This window comes from Homarus americanus, unplaced genomic scaffold (assembly GCF_018991925.1).
Source record: "Homarus americanus isolate GMGI-L3 unplaced genomic scaffold, GMGI_Hamer_2.0 scaffold32583, whole genome shotgun sequence".
NCBI lineage: Eukaryota > Metazoa > Arthropoda > Malacostraca > Decapoda > Nephropidae > Homarus > Homarus americanus.
The window spans coordinates 25,087,886-25,105,457 of NW_024713129.1; the positions used below are offsets into that span (position 1 = coordinate 25,087,886).

General features: G+C 39.2%; 1 protein-coding gene across 1 annotated transcript in view; it reads right to left on the reverse strand.

Moving 5' to 3' along the window:
- The window catches only part of LOC121869635, a 416,339-nt gene that overhangs the window by 79,679 nt on the left and 319,088 nt on the right, over nucleotides 1-17,572 (reverse strand). Inside the window, exons 49-50 of the mRNA XM_042371146.1 lie at nucleotides 16,609-16,807; nucleotides 1,592-1,749 (exon numbers count right to left, since the gene is read on the reverse strand). Coding sequence (XP_042227080.1) covers nucleotides 1,592-1,749; nucleotides 16,609-16,807 — 357 coding nt within the window. The remainder of the gene's footprint in view (nucleotides 1-1,591; nucleotides 1,750-16,608; nucleotides 16,808-17,572) is intronic.

The window sequence follows — 17,572 nt, forward strand, 5'->3', positions numbered from 1 at the left end:
GGTGAATTGTCTGTACAAAACTTCTGGAAGGGTACAACATCAAGAAAGACCTTGACAACATCGCACATTCCTGGGAAGAATTGAATTGTCACCTGCTACGATGAAGTGTGTGATGACAGCTTTGGCCTGAGGCTGTCCATAGCTTCAGGGGCTTCAACCATGCACCAGATGTTCTTGAGGTCACCAAGACAATTGTTTCTCTGGCATAGCAAGCTGGCTTCAACAAGGTCACAGAAGAGGACATTACTGAGCTTCTTGTCTCTCAAGAGAAGGAGCTCAGCAATGAGGACCTGTTGACTTGATGGAGATGGAGGTTCAGAAGAAGGAGCAAGAAGTAGAGGAGTGATCATGCACCTTCCCTACTTTAACTCTAGCCAACACTGAAAAAATTCTGGAATGCGTGCAGACCATTAGCCAGACTGTTTTAGACCTGGTCCCTGTTGGTGAATGCATCTTCAAGTTTAGGAATGGCCTCAAGGATTTGTCCAGCTATTACAAGGAGCTTCACCGTCAGAAGAAAGATGAGCCTCAACCATCAACTTCCTTTGCTGCCTGTGCCCTCTTTAGGAAGAAAAGGCATCAGCCAGTCTCTCCACCTACCCCTCTGCCAGACTCTCCACCATCAACTTCCTCTGTCATCTGTACATTTTTTATGAAGGAAAAGCATCAGCCAGCCCCTCTGCTAGAGTCTCCACCTGCATTCACTGGGTTTGAAGGCCCCAACGACCCTTCACCCAGTAAGCTTACCCCAGTCAACATGTTCCTCCAGCCTTGGGGAGGAATGCTGATTCAATGGTTTAACACAGGTAAATTCAGTATATATTGTACAGTAGTTAGTGATATTTATGATTGACTTATACAAGGATGCATGTCTGGTACATTTTCTTGCTTGTCAATGTGGACAACAGAGATATGTTGAGGGTAGATGAGTTTTTGCAAGGTGTCATTCCCTAACCCCCTGAATTTGTTAAGCTCTTTGGTATTAATTGCTTCAATAACCACTGATTCACTAACCAAAAATTCTTCCCAGTCCCTATATGCGTTGGTTACTGGGGTACACCTGTACTATAGGAAAGCTGAGATTTTCATACCTTTCTTATGTAAAATTCCCTTCAGAAAATTGTGTTTTATATAATTAAAATGAAAGTTGATTGAAAATGAAATGACAAATTTCAACTTACAATATACTCTCCCAAAAAGCATCGTTTTTTTTTCTTCTTTTTTATTTGCTCTTGTAATTCCTTACATGATTTTGCCTATATAGAAATTGTTGAAATACCATAAATGTCAACCTACAGGAGGAAAAATTGCTTTGACAAAAAGAAAAAAAAATTGCTGGAGGCCAATTTCACTGATTCAGGCTGACTGTGAGGTGGGTTAATAGGTAGTGTGGACTAGGACCATGGGAGTCTTAAATAAATAAACCTTTTAAAAAATATTTGGTGAATCTTTTGGGCCTCCAGTCACTAACCCTATATTTTGTATTGAATTACTGTACAGTACATGAATTTTGTTTTTCTTTTTAATTGGCAAGCATTCTTGTTCTCTGTCTCGTGAAATAATCTAAAGCTACTGTAAAAAGTTGACTTACATGCAACACAGTAAAGATATACGCAGTAGTTAGTACAGCTGCCTTGGTGCGAGTCGCTGACATACTTGATACTTTGGAGTGTGTTTGCAGATGGTTGTAGGCAATCGACAAGCAGGACGCAAGAGATGCGGCTAAGTTGACAGGTCTTTCAACCTGGGCTGAAGGGATACTTTGTCAGTACAGTATATGTAATCCTGCGTGTTCTTAAGTCAACAAGCAAAATGTTAATTAACTATAATATAGTTGATATATGAGAATAAGAAAGATGAGACAGGTAAAAGATGTAGGGAAACAAATATCACGAGGTTTAAGGAGAACAAGATGCTGTTCAGCAGGAAACTAAATAAGATGAGAAAACAAAAAGAACAAATGCAAGTGAAAGTTACGAAGGAAAGAAAGGATATAATGTCGAGGCAGGGGTTTCTCTCAGCAGAATAAAATCATCTGGCATTAGCCAGAATAAAATACTTATGTGCAATAATATTAATAAGTCAGGCATTTTTTTCAGCCAGTGAGACTTTATCAGGAAAGTGAAAAATAATGTGTTTAAATGATAGAGTCAGTCCACATTCATGGTACAGGCATCCCCTGGGTTACGGATTCCATTCCAGAAAATCTTTCTGAAACGCAAAATTCGATAAGGCTAAAAAAAAAAACCCTATATACAGTATTCCCTTAAAGCTCGCGGCTTAAAAGCTTGCATCCCTCGTAAACTCAAGGATTGAAAAAAAAAAGACTTTTTTTCTAGAAACCAGTTTTTGTGATATAGTCCAGAATGCGACATCTAGCTTTATATCTAGGTATGTAAATGCCTACTAGCATTAATTCGCCAGGCCAACATACAGGCAATTAAAACATCTAATAAACTTAAATACGTAAGAAATAATTACTGTACTATTTTCAAATCATATTACCTTGGTTGCAGGTTTTCCAAGATCCACAAGGCACTGAAGGAAGATGGCCAGGTGGGGGTGAAGGAGATGTGGAAAATTACACCATTGCTGACAGCAAAGCAAATATTAAATTGAGCCACGATGAAATCACTATCAAGTGTGTGAACTCTTGTTGGAAGGCCCTATGGCCTGAAGCAGTGAATGATTTCATTGGCTTCCCCTCAGTGGAGCCCCAGATAATATGCATGGTGCAAGTGGGGAGGGATTTGGTGACATACGACCAGAAGAAATCAGAGAAAAGCTTCTTGGAATCACTGGAGAAGAGTTATTGAATGAAGAACTGGCTTCTATACTAAAAGAAGATGAGCAAGATGATCAGGAACGATATCTTCATCCAATTGATTTAGAGGAAAACATTAGAGAAAATTTTTTTTACATTCTTCAAGCAAGAAAAGACGCACTTCGGGAATTAGACTCATCTCTAGGCTGAGCACTGAAGATAAACAGGGGTGTGAACCAAATATTATCACCACTCAACGAAATCTACAAAGATCTAAGGCACTAGAGATCTCAACTCCCCATCACACTATTCTTCTCCGGAGTTCCCAAAACTCCAGCTTCAACTTAATCTTCCACCACTCCAGCCACCCCTGAATCTTCTGTTACCCTAGCTGCCCCTGCCACTCCAGCCATTGCCTCATGCCAACACCCTCCGCTCATCAACTTGTTCTCTGAAGATGAGGACAACCCCTAAGCTGTCTCCTCCCCACCACTCTCCCCTGCCATCCCTGCCTCTCTAACGAATAGTAAACGTAACGCTGGCGAGCAACTGAAAAGGTATAAGGATAGTCTTAAGACAAACCTGAAAAAGTGCCAAATCGACCCCCTCATCTGGCAGACAAGCGCCAACGCTGGAAAGACACTGCTGCTGCCCCTCCCGCACTAGATGTAGCCCCCCACGTGTGCAACATCTGTGATCAACCTTGCCGGTTTCGTATCGGCCTCTTTAGTCACCTCAGAACTCGCCAACCTAGGTGACAACCCTAATAACTCATATCATTGTATCATAGCTGGATGATTTTCATACTCGATTCCGAGTGACAGCAAAGTAGTAGTGTTGAGGGGTAGTGAACATCATCACCACCATCATCATCTTCATAATCATCATTCACCTTACCTACAGCAAGGAAAGAGTTGGCAGGGGGTTACAAGGCAGGGGGAGAGTTGCCAGGGATCAAGAGGAGTCAACACCTAAGTACACTACAAAGTATTTATTATTTCAAGTTCATGTTTATTTAATTATAGTAGAACCTCGATAAATCGGACTACTGTACTGTAATTGGGGCAGACCCCAGTCCAAAAAATGCGAAAGTCCGAAAAAAAAGAAGAATATTTGGGAGGAGGGGGGTAGGAATGTTACCTACACGGACCTTAAGCTAAAATGCTGGGGGGAGTTGGAGATAACACTGCTTATCTGAACTGTTGAAAGAAAATAAGTTGTTGTCATGTTATTAACTTAATAAATACTATTGCAGTGTATTCATCATCACTTAATAAGTAATAGTGTAGAGTAAAGTATTATGCATCTGCATATACCCTGGTTTATTCATTAATCACTTTATATTCAAAATGATGATCATATTGTAAGAATTCCAGCAATGTAAATTATATTCTGGCCGAGTAATTCGTATGAATTTTATGAGCTAAAACAAATATCTTCAGGTAATAAAAAAAAAATATTCTTCACGACACTATCTGTCAATCAAAGTACCCCACCTTGCCTCCCCCCCTCCTCACACTCACGCCAGCTGGGTCGGTCGGTCCCAACCCTCCCCCCCGCCCCCCACCTTCCCTCCCTACCAGAGAAATGTTTGGGTGAAAAAACTAGATTTTAACTTTTAGTAATAAATAATACCTCAGACTAAAGTTAGGATAATATAATTGACACTTCTGGATTCCTTGCAGGTCAGGGAATATTTTGAATGTAAACTTCATATATTTTGCACAAAAGATAAAATATTTGCTTTGTGTAAACCAAATTATTACATTAGATCTAAAATTTGTAAATCTAATGCAAAATCCATGATGTTCAAATTCAAAATGATCATCATATTGTCAGAATTCCAGCAATGTAAATTATATTCTGGCAGGGTAATTTGTATGAATTTTATGAGCTAAATAAAAAAAAAAAATATATAAATTATACTTCACCGCGTATATGAGTAGATGCACCGCGGAAAGTGAAAGTCCGGTTCTGGCAAGGTACCGCGTAAATGAGAAATCGCAGAAAGTGAAACCGTGTAAAGCTGGGTAATACTGTACTCAAATTAATCACTATCTTACAAGAATCCCAGCAATGTAAAGTATATTCTCCCAGGTCATTTCATTGGCATTTTATAAGAGAGAAGCTTAGTCACTTAAGGACTGATAAATAACCACACATTAGACCTTGGGCGCCAACTGTCAAATGTATCACCTCGCCTCCCGCTCCTTTCCTCCCTCTTCCCCATCTGCCCAGTCAGGGTTTTAGGCTTACAGGTGTTATCTTGTATAATATCACAGACTAAAGTTAGGAGAATATAATTTGCATTGCTGGAATCCTTGCCAGACAGCGAATAATTTGAATATAAACGTCATATGTTTTGCACAAGAGATAAACATTAATCACCTGCATTACATTACAGTAGTGATTTAAGAGTTATAGTGTATATGTGCGTATATATACTGTATAGTGATTTAAGGGCAATTTAAGGGAATTTTAGGAGTGTTTCTGACTTCATGCATTTTTTGGGTTTACTTTGTATGTACTTTTCTGTGAGCTGGAACCAATTACCCAATATCCCATTGAAATAATGGATTTGGTTAACGAACTACTCTGTGGAACGAATTGTGTTCATTAACCGAGGGACCACTGTACTGTATCTTGCATGCTCCGAGAACCGGCATGAAAAACTTGCAGATTTTGCTTTCTCAGAGGGACCATTTTAACTAACTGCCGTGAGCTTTAAAGGAATACTCTACTCCCATTATAAAAGTTGAGATTTGTCCCTATGGAAATTTTTTGAGGCCAAAAAACATGACACAAGCACATACAGTATATGTATGAAAATAGACAGTTTTAACAAAATACACTGAGTTATTCATGATGTAACATGATAATGAATGAACAAAACACTCAAATTTTACTTACCAGAAACAATGTTGAGTGCTAAAAGAGGTAGTGAGGTGAGGTTGTGGGATCAGAATTACTGGGAGTTACCTCCTTAAAACATCAAGTTTAATGTCCAATGCAATTCCTTTATGGAACCTTTCATCACCACTGTTTTTGCTTGAACTTATGGCCTTTTCCACTCATCTTGAATAAGGGTACACAGTAACACAGATGCATAAGTGAACAAGAGCTGGGGAAAGAATTCTGAGTAGCGCCATTGTTGTAGTGACTGCTGGCAATTGGGTAGGTGAGCAGCCTTCCAACTGCCTTGTGGCTACCACAGAGAATCCACACAAAATAATTTTTAAAATTTGGGTCAAATTTTGGGTTAAAATTTATGGCGAGTTTTTTCCGTTACCTGAAATTATGGTTATAAAAATTTAAAAATTTTGTAAGGGCGAAATTCCGTAACCAGAGATTCCATAACACAGGGGATGCCTGTAAAATGTAGAAAATAAATTTAAAACTTACAGGTATAGCATAAGAGTATTGACATTTTAGATATTCTAAATGTGTTACTTATTTCAAGGGTCATTAATTAACAGTAATTCTACTTAAATTGGCAATTTTTAGCCTATTCAAGTAGTAGAGTGCCTCTGTATAAAATTTAAACAAAATGAAAATTTTGACCCTGGGTAATGTAACACAGGGTCAAGTGTTTTTTCAGCCAATGATAGATTGTTTGAGATAATTATATCCCTGGCGACACAATAGCATAGATCATATTTGGCCGAATTAAAATTAAGGCTTAAATAACTAAAATCAAATAGAGTAATGCAAAGTTGCAAGGTAAAACACATTAGTAAAAAATAACAGAACTTTCATAAATACAGCTACTCCTCGACTTACGACATACTCGACCTACGACCGCCCCAGTCGTACAAAAAAAATTAAATTACGTATTTACGAGTCCCAACGTTAGTGATTGCGCTGTGTACTGATAATTGTTTTTAATTCTCTTTAAAATGGCTGGCAAGCGTAAAAGTGAGAGTTCTCGTGGTGCTGAGAAGAAAAAGAGACACCCAGAAATTTATGTAAATCTACCCAATGATACATTTGAAAATTTTTTACATTATTAAAATGTACTATGTACTAAAATTTTTATCTCTTGTGCAAAATATATGACATTTATATTCAAATTAATCACAATCTTATAAGAATTCCAGCAATGTACATTATATATTCCCTGGTCACTTCTATGACATTTTATAAAAAAAAAATCAATCTAAAGGACATAAATAAACAAATAAATATTTCACTAGACCTTCAGTGCCAACTGTCAAACATGTCACTGTCACCTACCCTTCCTCCCCCCCTCCAGGGTTTGGTGGTTTTAGGCTTACAGTTTTTATCTTATATAATATTACAGACTAAAGTTAGGAGAATATAATTTGCATTGCTGGAATCCTTGCAAGACAGTGAATAATTTGAACATAAACTTCATATATTTTGCACAAGAGACAAAAATTAATCACCTGAAGTGATTTAAGAGTATATATATATATATATATATATATATATATATATATATATATATATATATATATATATATATATATATATATATATATATATATATATATATATATATATATATATATATATATATATATATATATATTTCACTTCACGCAGTCCATTTCATTTCCCGTTTCACATATTTCACGGAACCAGGACTCCACATTCGTGGGTGCATTCTTTTCGCTGATGTGTCGGCTTAACGCTATTTTGGTTCGCCCCACCGCTGCTCCGCCTCCTCCCTTCTGCCTCCGCCTTGCCAATCCAGGCAGTAGGTTCGGTACATGTCTCTGTTTATCACCGACATCATATGACGATCGACTGTGATTGGCCATGCATCCGTGTACCCTTTACGCCGAGTGTGTCCGCTTGATTATTTTTGATTCGCCCACCCGCCCTGCTCTCGCCTCCTTTCTGCTCGCTGGCCACAATCCATGTGGCGCCACAAGAGTGCATGTCTCTACAAGGCCACCGACATCATATGACGACGGACTGTGATTGGCCATGCATCCCTACTCTCCGCTAGCTGTAATTGGTTTAGCATATGACGCGGTCTACCCGGGGAGGAGGAGGAGGAAAGATTTATCGCTTGACCTAGCTGCTGCAGTTTCATCCTCCAGGCCACACCGTAATCGCATCCATTGTTCTTTCAAAATGGCTTCACGACCACCACCCCAGAGAGAAACCTTCTTGCTCCGGGACCCAGCCGCCCTAAGCCCAAGAAGACACGACGCTCCTTAAGCTACGAGGTGAAGTATGGGAAGATCATCCAAGAGTTAGGAGAAAGAACAAGACAGGTTGATTTGGCGGCTGAAGATGGTGTGAAATCTAATCTTATCCGATTTATAAAGAAGGATGCAGCTAAGATAAAGGAGCACATGAAGATCACAAAGTCTACAGGTGCTTTATGATCACATTTTCACAACCAGGTGCTTCAAGACAGAAAATTACTTGTGAGCTACTTGCGCGCCAGGCGCCACGTGAACATGGCGCACGACACACGCCTGTTAAGGAGTACGACGGAACTGTGGCGTTGCAGTGTCACGAAGATGGGAATTACAGAGCCCAAACCCTTTTTAATGCTTCTCTGGGTAGCGCAAAGGTTAAGATGCGGAATAAGATCACAATATAAACATTGGTGGTAAGAAGCTTCAGTGCTGACTATGCTGCTGCTTGGGGAATTGCTTACGTGAGATTATGGAGGGTTGACATACACCCATTTACCAGGTGTTTAATACGGACGAATCTGGTCTTTCTGGAAAAGTTACCTTCCAAGACCTCGCCAGAAGAATGCCAGCAAGATTCGGGCCGAGGATGCAGAAGGAGCGATCACCGCCCCTGTTTACTACCAATGCCGTACCTGTAAGCCCAAGTTATCGGTGATCCACATAGCCCGCAAGCCAAAGATGCCTACAAGAACATGGACATGACTGAGGCTAAATGTCCACTGGCTGACTTCAGACGAGATGTGTGATGTTCTCTACACTGTCCTCTCCTGGTTTGATGACTGTTTCCTGTTCCCTGATGTAAAGAAATTCTGTGAGCAAACAGAATGTGCCATTCAAGATTTTGTTGCTGCTGGACAACGACCAGGACACTGCCCCTACTGTTAGATCAGCTACCCCAACGTAAAAGTAGTCTTCCTTCCTCCCAACACTACGCTTCCATATTACAGCCCATGGACCAAGAGTTAATCTGCAATGTAAAAGGTATTCTCAACAAAAAAATTCCAGCTTCCCGAATGACTACACCAACACCAGGAAGAGTTATGAATCTATGACACCACCACTGGAGCAGCAAGAGCGAAGAAGACGAGGATCAACAGTTGGCAGAGCAAAAATACTTTTCAAACAAATTTGGAGAATATTATCGCACATCAAGAAAGTTGTGGACTTCTTGGTGGAGTGCATGATCGCCAATTCAGGTAACCGTTCTTCACTTATGGAGACAAGTGTTGCAAGGCATTCCGGCGTGAAGCCAATCTGGTGACTGGTGAGGTTCAGACTGTTACAGTAGCAGTGGACCTTGCACAGAGAAGCTGCGAGAGGTTACAGCTGCAGGCTTCTCCGACACCACCAACGCATTTAAGTATCCTGGAGGTGATATGATCCTGATGTGATTACCACAAGATGGTGTAGATGATGATGACGTCAGTGAAGAGGCAGGTGAAAGCGCCATCCCAAAAGAACACCGCTTATCCCACAGCAATGTTGTTAGAAGCTACCGGCGTGTTTCGAGAAATCAAGCCCTCCTTTCCGGTCGCATCATGGACACAAATACGAGGCATGAAATCGTCACTACCCAAGCTGTTGCAGACTGGTGATTCTACTTCAAGGTTTATCATGATAACATAAACACCAGCCGCTGCTAAAGCATAACAGGAGTTCTTGCCCACAACCCACTACAGCCAGCCTGGCCAGTGACAGAGGTGGAGAGATAGTGAAGATGACTTGAGATTTGTCAGGGAGGCTCCTGACAAGGTGGATGACAGTGATGGTGACTCACCTGAGGCCCCGAGCTCGCCTCTGGCCTCGAACCAGCCTCCATCCCTCAGACGCACCCATCTCTTTCTACTAGCCCAAGTGTTCAACCTAACTTTAGTTTTTCCTAACTAACTTATTTTTCCTAACTTAAAACCTTTTATTTTTCCTAAACTCCAATCCTTTCTATATTACTTGTGTGTGCATACCATCATAAAGTTAAGGATAATTTTTACTACAACATAGTTGTGTATCGCCAAAAGTGAGCTTGGGGGTTACCTGCCCCCATTTCAAATAACTTGTTATGTTATGTTGTTCACTTGATGCTGCTTTCACTTTCCTGCACTCCTGTGGGCGGTATTAACCACGAAAGTGAGGGTTAATTGTATACAGGTTAGAATCTCTAGTCCGCAACTTTGTTCTAACTGGTACGACTATGAAATTCACCTTTTCCTGGGATAGGATAGTGACTTGTGTTAAAGCTCAGCTAATTAGCACCACTTTCTGCATCATGGTCTTCAGCACATATTGAAGGGTTAAAATGTATAGCCCTCAAATTCTCGCGAGTTTTTAATTCTTAACGATTTTTATTGAACACACAAAAAATAAATGAATAAAAATTTTGATGCGAAGCTTGAATTTCGATTTATTTAATCGCCCGCCAACGCAGACGACGCAGTATAATCGTAAAATAGCCGCTATTTTCTCATGTACAAAAAGATTCATTGTTGTTTATTAATGAATGTCTTTTTTTATTGAATTAATGTTTATGTGTGCAAATGAGCAATAGAATTCATTAATAATAAGAGAATATTAAAACACGAAAATGACAGAGCATTGTTTTAGTTGATTACAAAACCAGTGGTTCTACTGCATATAAAAACTGAAGAAAATAAGACCTTGGTTGTAGCTAGTAAAATTAATATGGTTGTTTAAGTAATGTTATTAATGTTAATAAATGGAACAATAGAAGTAGCTAACGATAATGGTAAAGAAAAAGAGATCAAGATATGTAAGCAAGATAAGACGCGTGAAAACATATATCACATTACTTTACATAAGAATATGAAAGCAACACTTATTTACTGTTCATATATATTTTAATTAATGTTTCTGGAATTTGTTTTTATTGAATCAAGTACGTGTGCAAAAATTAACAATACAATATTAATACGTGGAATATTAGAGAGAGATCAGACGGTTGCCGGCATTGTTTATGTTAAAGCTACTTAAACCAGTGACTGATTGGTTCTACATATAAAACTGAAAATAAGACCCTGAGTTTAGCTGCAGTAAAATTAATGTAAAAAATGAATATGTGTTGAAGTACTTGTAATGTTATTTAATGGAAATTATAAGTAGCTAACCACAATGGTAAAAAAAAAAAGTAGACTGCTCGGTATGTAAGCAAGACATGAAAATATATCGTCATTACTCTACATAAGAATATGAAAGCAACACTTATTTACTGCTCATATATATTGAGGGGTTAAATGTTGTACTCTTTATAGACAAGCAGAGAGAGAGAGAGAGAGAGAGAGAGAGAGAGAGAGAGAGAGAGGGAGAGAGAGAGAGAGAGAGAGAGAGAGAGAGAGAGAGAGAGAGAGAGAGAGAGAGAGAGAGAGAGAGAGAGAGAGAGAGAGAGAGAGAGAGAGAGAGAGAGAGAGAGAGAGAGAGAGAGAGAGAGAGAGAGAGAGAGAGAGAGAGAGAGAGAGAGAGAGAGAGAGAGAGAGAGAGAGAGAGAGAGAGAGAGAGAGAGAGAGAGAGAGAGAGAGAGAGAGAGAGAGAGAGAGAGAGAGAGAGAGAGAGAGAGAGAGAGAGAGAGAGAGAGAGAGAGAGAGAGAGAGAGAGAGAGAGAGAGAGAGAGAGAGAGAGAGAGAGAGAGAGAGAGAGAGAGAGAGAGAGAGAGAGAGAGAGAGAGAGAGAGAGAGAGAGAGAGAGAGAGAGAGAGAGGGAGAGAGAGAGAGAGAGAGAGAGAGAGAGAGAGAGAGAGAGAGAGAGAGAGAGAGAGAGAGAGAGAGAGAGAGAGAGAGAGAGAGAGAGAGAGAGAGAGAGAGAGAGAGAGAGAGAGAGAGAGAGAGAGAGAGAGAGAGAGAGAGAGAGAGAGAGAGAGAGAGAGAGAGAGAGAGAGAGAGAGAGAGAGAGAGAGAGAGAGAGAGAGAGAGAGAGAGAGAGAGAGAGAGAGAGAGAGAGAGAGAGGAGAGAGAGAGAGAGAGCAGCCGAACTGCTGGATGTAAACAAACCTAATTTCATGCTTTTTTTTTTTTTTTTTATGATTAGCCCACCCGGCATAGGTCACTGACCCACAGCCTGAGGGGCAAAAATTTAATACTCCTGTACACACAACAATTAATTCAGATAAAAAAAAAAAAAAAAAACTGCCTATCTACCTATTGGACAAACTAAAATCGTCTTCGACCACGGAGTTTCCGACCACAGAATGCCGGACTAGAGAGGTACAACCTGTGTGTATATATATATATATATATATATATATATATATATATATATATATATATATATATATATATATATATATATATATATATACACACAGGTTGTACCGATTCGCTTAATTATACGACTTACGCCCAATGGTACATTTTCTTTAATTTGCTTTGACCGTGCGTCTATATGGTGGGAGCATACAACTGCGACTGGGACCGAAATTTTAAATGACGCCACAGGATTTTGGTATACCGAAACGTCATTCCGGCGAGAGGGAGGTGTCTGCATGGAATTCAATTGCGGAGCTTTGTTTGTTTAATATCGATCCTATATACTGATCAAGGCCAGAACTTTCGCATATTAGGTATGACTCGACGAGCAATGACTGGAAAAGGTAAAAGTGAGAGCGGTAAGTACTCAAGGAAAAGAGACAGGCAATTACTTTTGGGATGAAACTGCATAACAACACAGTATGAGAAATTGCAAAAACAGTAGCAACGATCTCACGCCATCTAGGTTTCTAATAGACTCGACTATATCCACTATTCTGAAGGACATGAAATGATTCAGAAGTAGTGAAAGGAACAATCTATAAAGGAACTATAATAACAAAGAAAAGACAAGGTCCTATCCACGATATGGAAAAATTATTGGTGATATGGATAGAAATAATTGTGATGCAGCAAAGGCAGTAAATTTATGTTCAACCATACAGTATAAAGCAAGAAGCCTGTTCCAAAGCTTCCGAAGGAGCAGGCAGGAGATGAATAAATGTGATCAAACCTTACAGGAAGTCAAGGGTGGTGGTTTGATAGATTTAAAAAAAAACGCCACAGTTCTGGCTAACAGTGTTAAGGTGAGGGAGAGCAGTTAGTACGATGTTGCTGCCTAAGCGGCGAGGAAAGTAGATGATGTGATTAGAAGGGAATTATTTGCTGCATAAATATTCAATGTGGATGAGATGCCTGACATTAGGAAACGCATGCCTGACCGACATACATCCACAAGAGGCAAAAATGCCCGGATTCAAGGCATTCATGAAATTTACACTCTGTTGGGGGAATGTTGCTGGTTTCGCTAAAGCCCTCATGATCTATCATTCAGAGAACCCCAGGGCTTTAAACATGTCAGCAAGCACACACTGCCAGTGCTTATCGCAGCAATGAAAGCCTGATGACCCTAGTTCTATTTGAGGATTGGTTCATGACTTGTTTCTTATCTCCCCACGAGCTAAGTGAGGTTGTTCAAAATGATTCCATTCAAGATTTTACTGATTTTTGATAATGCTCCGGACACCCACCACACCTGGACGAGACATGCAAAATCTCTGATGTTAAGGTAGTGTAATATGCCACCCACTACCTCTATCATCCAAACCCATGGATCAAGGTGCTATTTCTGCCTTTAAAGCATATTATTTACGCATCGACTCAGCCAGGCTACTGGCTGTTGCTGCTACTGAAGGTGAGAAACGCCAGACAGTTAAAGGAGTACAACATTTGTCATGTATAAAGAAACATTAATGCAGATGGGATCAGGTTACAAAACGACAGATGAATGGAATATGGAAGAAAATCCTGAAAAGATATGCGTGAACAAAGCATGATTTAAACAGCAGTTGGCTTTTGGATAGTGAACAAGATAGTGGACTTAGTAAACAGCTGGAGTTAGAAATTGATACCGAAGATGTTAATAAAGTTTGGTTGGAAAGCGCGAGAAGAGCTCAGTCAATGCAGGATCTTATTGAACTAGATGCACAGAAAGCGTGAGAAGAAGAGAGACAAATGTAGAAGAAGAGCTCTGCACTTCTCCAAGGGCAGAGGATGCAACACAAAGCAATGCAAATGTTTACGACATGGATCAAAATATGAGCTGCTATGCCAAAGACAGAATGATCCAAGATTCACTTTTGTTTAAGGCCAGAGAAATTTATAATGAAAGAAAAAGAAAATCAGCAGTCTAAATTGGACACCTATTTCAAGAAGTCCCCCAGTACTGGCTCACGCCCACCAGTGCTGCCTTCACCTCAAGATGATCCAATACCTTCAACCAGCAAGTTATCACAGTACATAAACCTGTCTGAAGGAAGCGACATTGATGACCACCAGCCCTAAGGTTCTTCTGCTTCTTCCAATAATATAGTCTCGATGTATCCTGTAAATAGAAAACTATGGGGGCCCTGTGTGTATCTTAGTTGACTACATTTAAGGTAAGTGCTCAGTCATTGTATCCATTATTCCTCATTATTTATTACTTTTACTGTACTGTATCCATTCTCATTATTTTTACGTTTAGTGTACTGTAGATTATTGTAGATTTTAAAAGCTTGAAAAAATTTGTGAATTTTTTTTTTTTTTAAATTTTTATCTATATCGACTTACGACCATATCGGACTTACGACCTGATTTGTCCCTAACCCCGTCAGAAGTCAAGTTTAGATATATATATATATATATATATATATATATATATATATATATATATATATATATATATATATATATATATATATATATATATATATATATATATATATATATATATATATATATATATATATATATATATATATATATATATATATATATATATATACATATACATATATATATATATATATATATAGCTGATTTTGCATATTTTTAGGAGTGTTTCTGACTTTATGCATTTTTGGGCTTTACTTTGTATGTACTTTTTCTGTGAGTTGGAACTAATTGTGTTTGTTAATCAAGGGACCACTGTATTATTTTTGCATTTTCGACTTACGACCAATTCGACTTACGACCTGGATTTGAGTCCTTAACCCCGTCTTAAGTCGAGGAGCAGCTGTAACATCTAAATGTTAATAGATAAAAATCAAAGCTTGTGAAGAAAGCCAGCTTCCTCCACAAAGGCAAAAACGTCCCATCCCTCACTACCCACTATTCCCAGCATTGAGAACATGATGTTGTAAGTCTGTCCATGAAGCACTACAAAATCCATGGCTCGTCACTCCTCTACTCTACACAATCCTGAAACTCTGAGGACCGAGCTGCCATAGAAGACATCCCTGCAAACATTGTGGCAAAAAGCTCAGCAATTTCTTGAGGAGTAGCAAAAGAGCTGCCAACATTAGCCCTGAAAACTGGTATTTTCTGCACACATCACCATACCTGGGACAAGGGACTTTTTACATTTTGACAGGAGACATAAGAGGAAAAAGAGTTTACATGCTTGAGCTGTAGCCCATTTGTATTCCGCATGATAAAATTCCGTTCTATGATGCCGGTAGTGACCATAGGCTCTGCACCGCTCAACAATTGCCTGTCTGCACTCCGACCACCAAGGAACAGGTTGCCGAGTTACACAACCCGAGGTCCGAGGAATGGTACAGTGACCAGCCCATTGGAGGAGTGTGGGGAAGTATTCAAGTGCATCATTTACAGAGGGACAGTCTCCCACATACCTATCTACCTTTGTTAGTTCCTTTAAAAAGTCCCAGTCAACATTGTTTTACTGCCAATGGGGAACCAATAGTGTTGGGAGGACCTCCTGGGACGAAAGTAGGATAGGATAGTGATCTCTTCCTTTGAGGTTGTCTATTTCCCTACATTCAAGATCCGGTAGAGAGTCTTCTGAGCACAATGAGAGATATATGGCTGTAGTCATGTCAGTTTGGACATGATAGTGAATGGTATCGGCAGTATCTAATATGCCCAGGTCCATTTCTTAAATGATTGAATCAATTAAACCTACCCTTGAATTAACCATTGTATCACCCCAGAGGCTGCAGTTCCTCAGCTGTATTTCAACCTTCACTGGGTAGGATTCATAAGAAATTGGGATGAACATGTAAAAACTTGATCTGTGCAAGATGTTTTTATGGTTGCAGTGAGAAGCTACTCCCAAGATGATGATAATTCCTCACCCCACTCATCTGATCATGAAGATTATTTTTCCTTCATTAAGAAAGCATCAAGTAGTTCTGGAGCTAAAACTCTGGAAATAAAAGGTTTAACACATCTGAAGGATCCTGACACTAATGACAAGAGTCTGCATAATCATCTGTAAGTTCAATCTATGTTCATGAGGTTCAACACTACAGTGCCTTCTTCAGCACCAATAGAATGACTTTTTTCTTTTGGCCAGTTTCACCCATTCCCCTAAGTGGGAAAATAATCTGACCAACTATTGGAAAGCCTTGTACTTTTGAAGGCCAATGGCTGCAGCTAATAAGCTACTTATGATCACTACACACACCTTAATATAAATAGAGTCAGGAAAATTCACCGATATGAAAAGACCTGTTATTGCCCAAACTTCAAAATGTATTTACTGCACAGTATATTATTTTGAAAGAGACAATATCAAATTAAGGTAGGAGTAAATGGTAGGAATTATTTCTTTCATCTGAGAAGTCACAAATACAAATCCAGACTCTTTTTGTACCACTTATACTGTTGACAGTGAAGTATAAAATGAACATACCAACGACTGCATTGTGAGACTTCCTTACAGTCCCAAATACATCTGTGATGATACAGAAAATTGTTGGTGTTCCCAGGGTTGATGGGAGAGACAGAAGAACAGCTTGAGTGTATGACAGATTATGTGGTGATATCTCACAGTCAAGCAATATAAGCCAAGTTTTTCTTCTCGCTGCCATAACAACCCGACGGCGAATTTCCTGATAAAGTAAATGCATTAATACACTGTATACTCTACTACATAATCTGCATCCTGTGATTTTCTCCTTAGACCAGTGATAACCCATAATACCATGTATTTATTATTGTTGTGCATTATTAATCCTTACTATTTAAGAGAGGTAACATTAAATTAATATTTGTATACCGTATACTATACTCGTGTATAAACCTACCCCATGAATGGTTCAACCGATGATTTTTTTTTTTAAACCTGAGTTTTCATATACCTTGAGTATAATTCAACCCTAGCTTTTAAAAATTTCTCGGTATAATCCTGGACATACTTTTTAGCAACACACCAGATTCACACCAATGCATCTTGGCCATAACCACCACCACCACCACCACCACATCTGACACTATGAGCAGTGTTAACAACTCTGAAACTGAATTCCTGCTGGTTACAAATTCCTATGAAGAATATATAGTAGAACCTTGATACATACACCAGACTAATAGGGGCAAACCCCAGTCCAGAACATGCAAAAGTCCGCAAAAAGCATATTTATGAGGGGTGAGTCTCTACATAACACTGTTTATCTGGACTGCTTCAAGAAAATCAGTATTATGTTTTTACTGTGCTTCAACAACTAAGGTCTTTAAAGGCATAACAGGGTTAGTAAAAAATAATTACAGGTATCCCTTGTTTAACTATGGGGTATTGCATTCCTGTAAATCTAACGTTAAGCAAAATTATTGCTAAACGATGAATAACAGCAAAACCAAAGAGCGAACAACAGGTT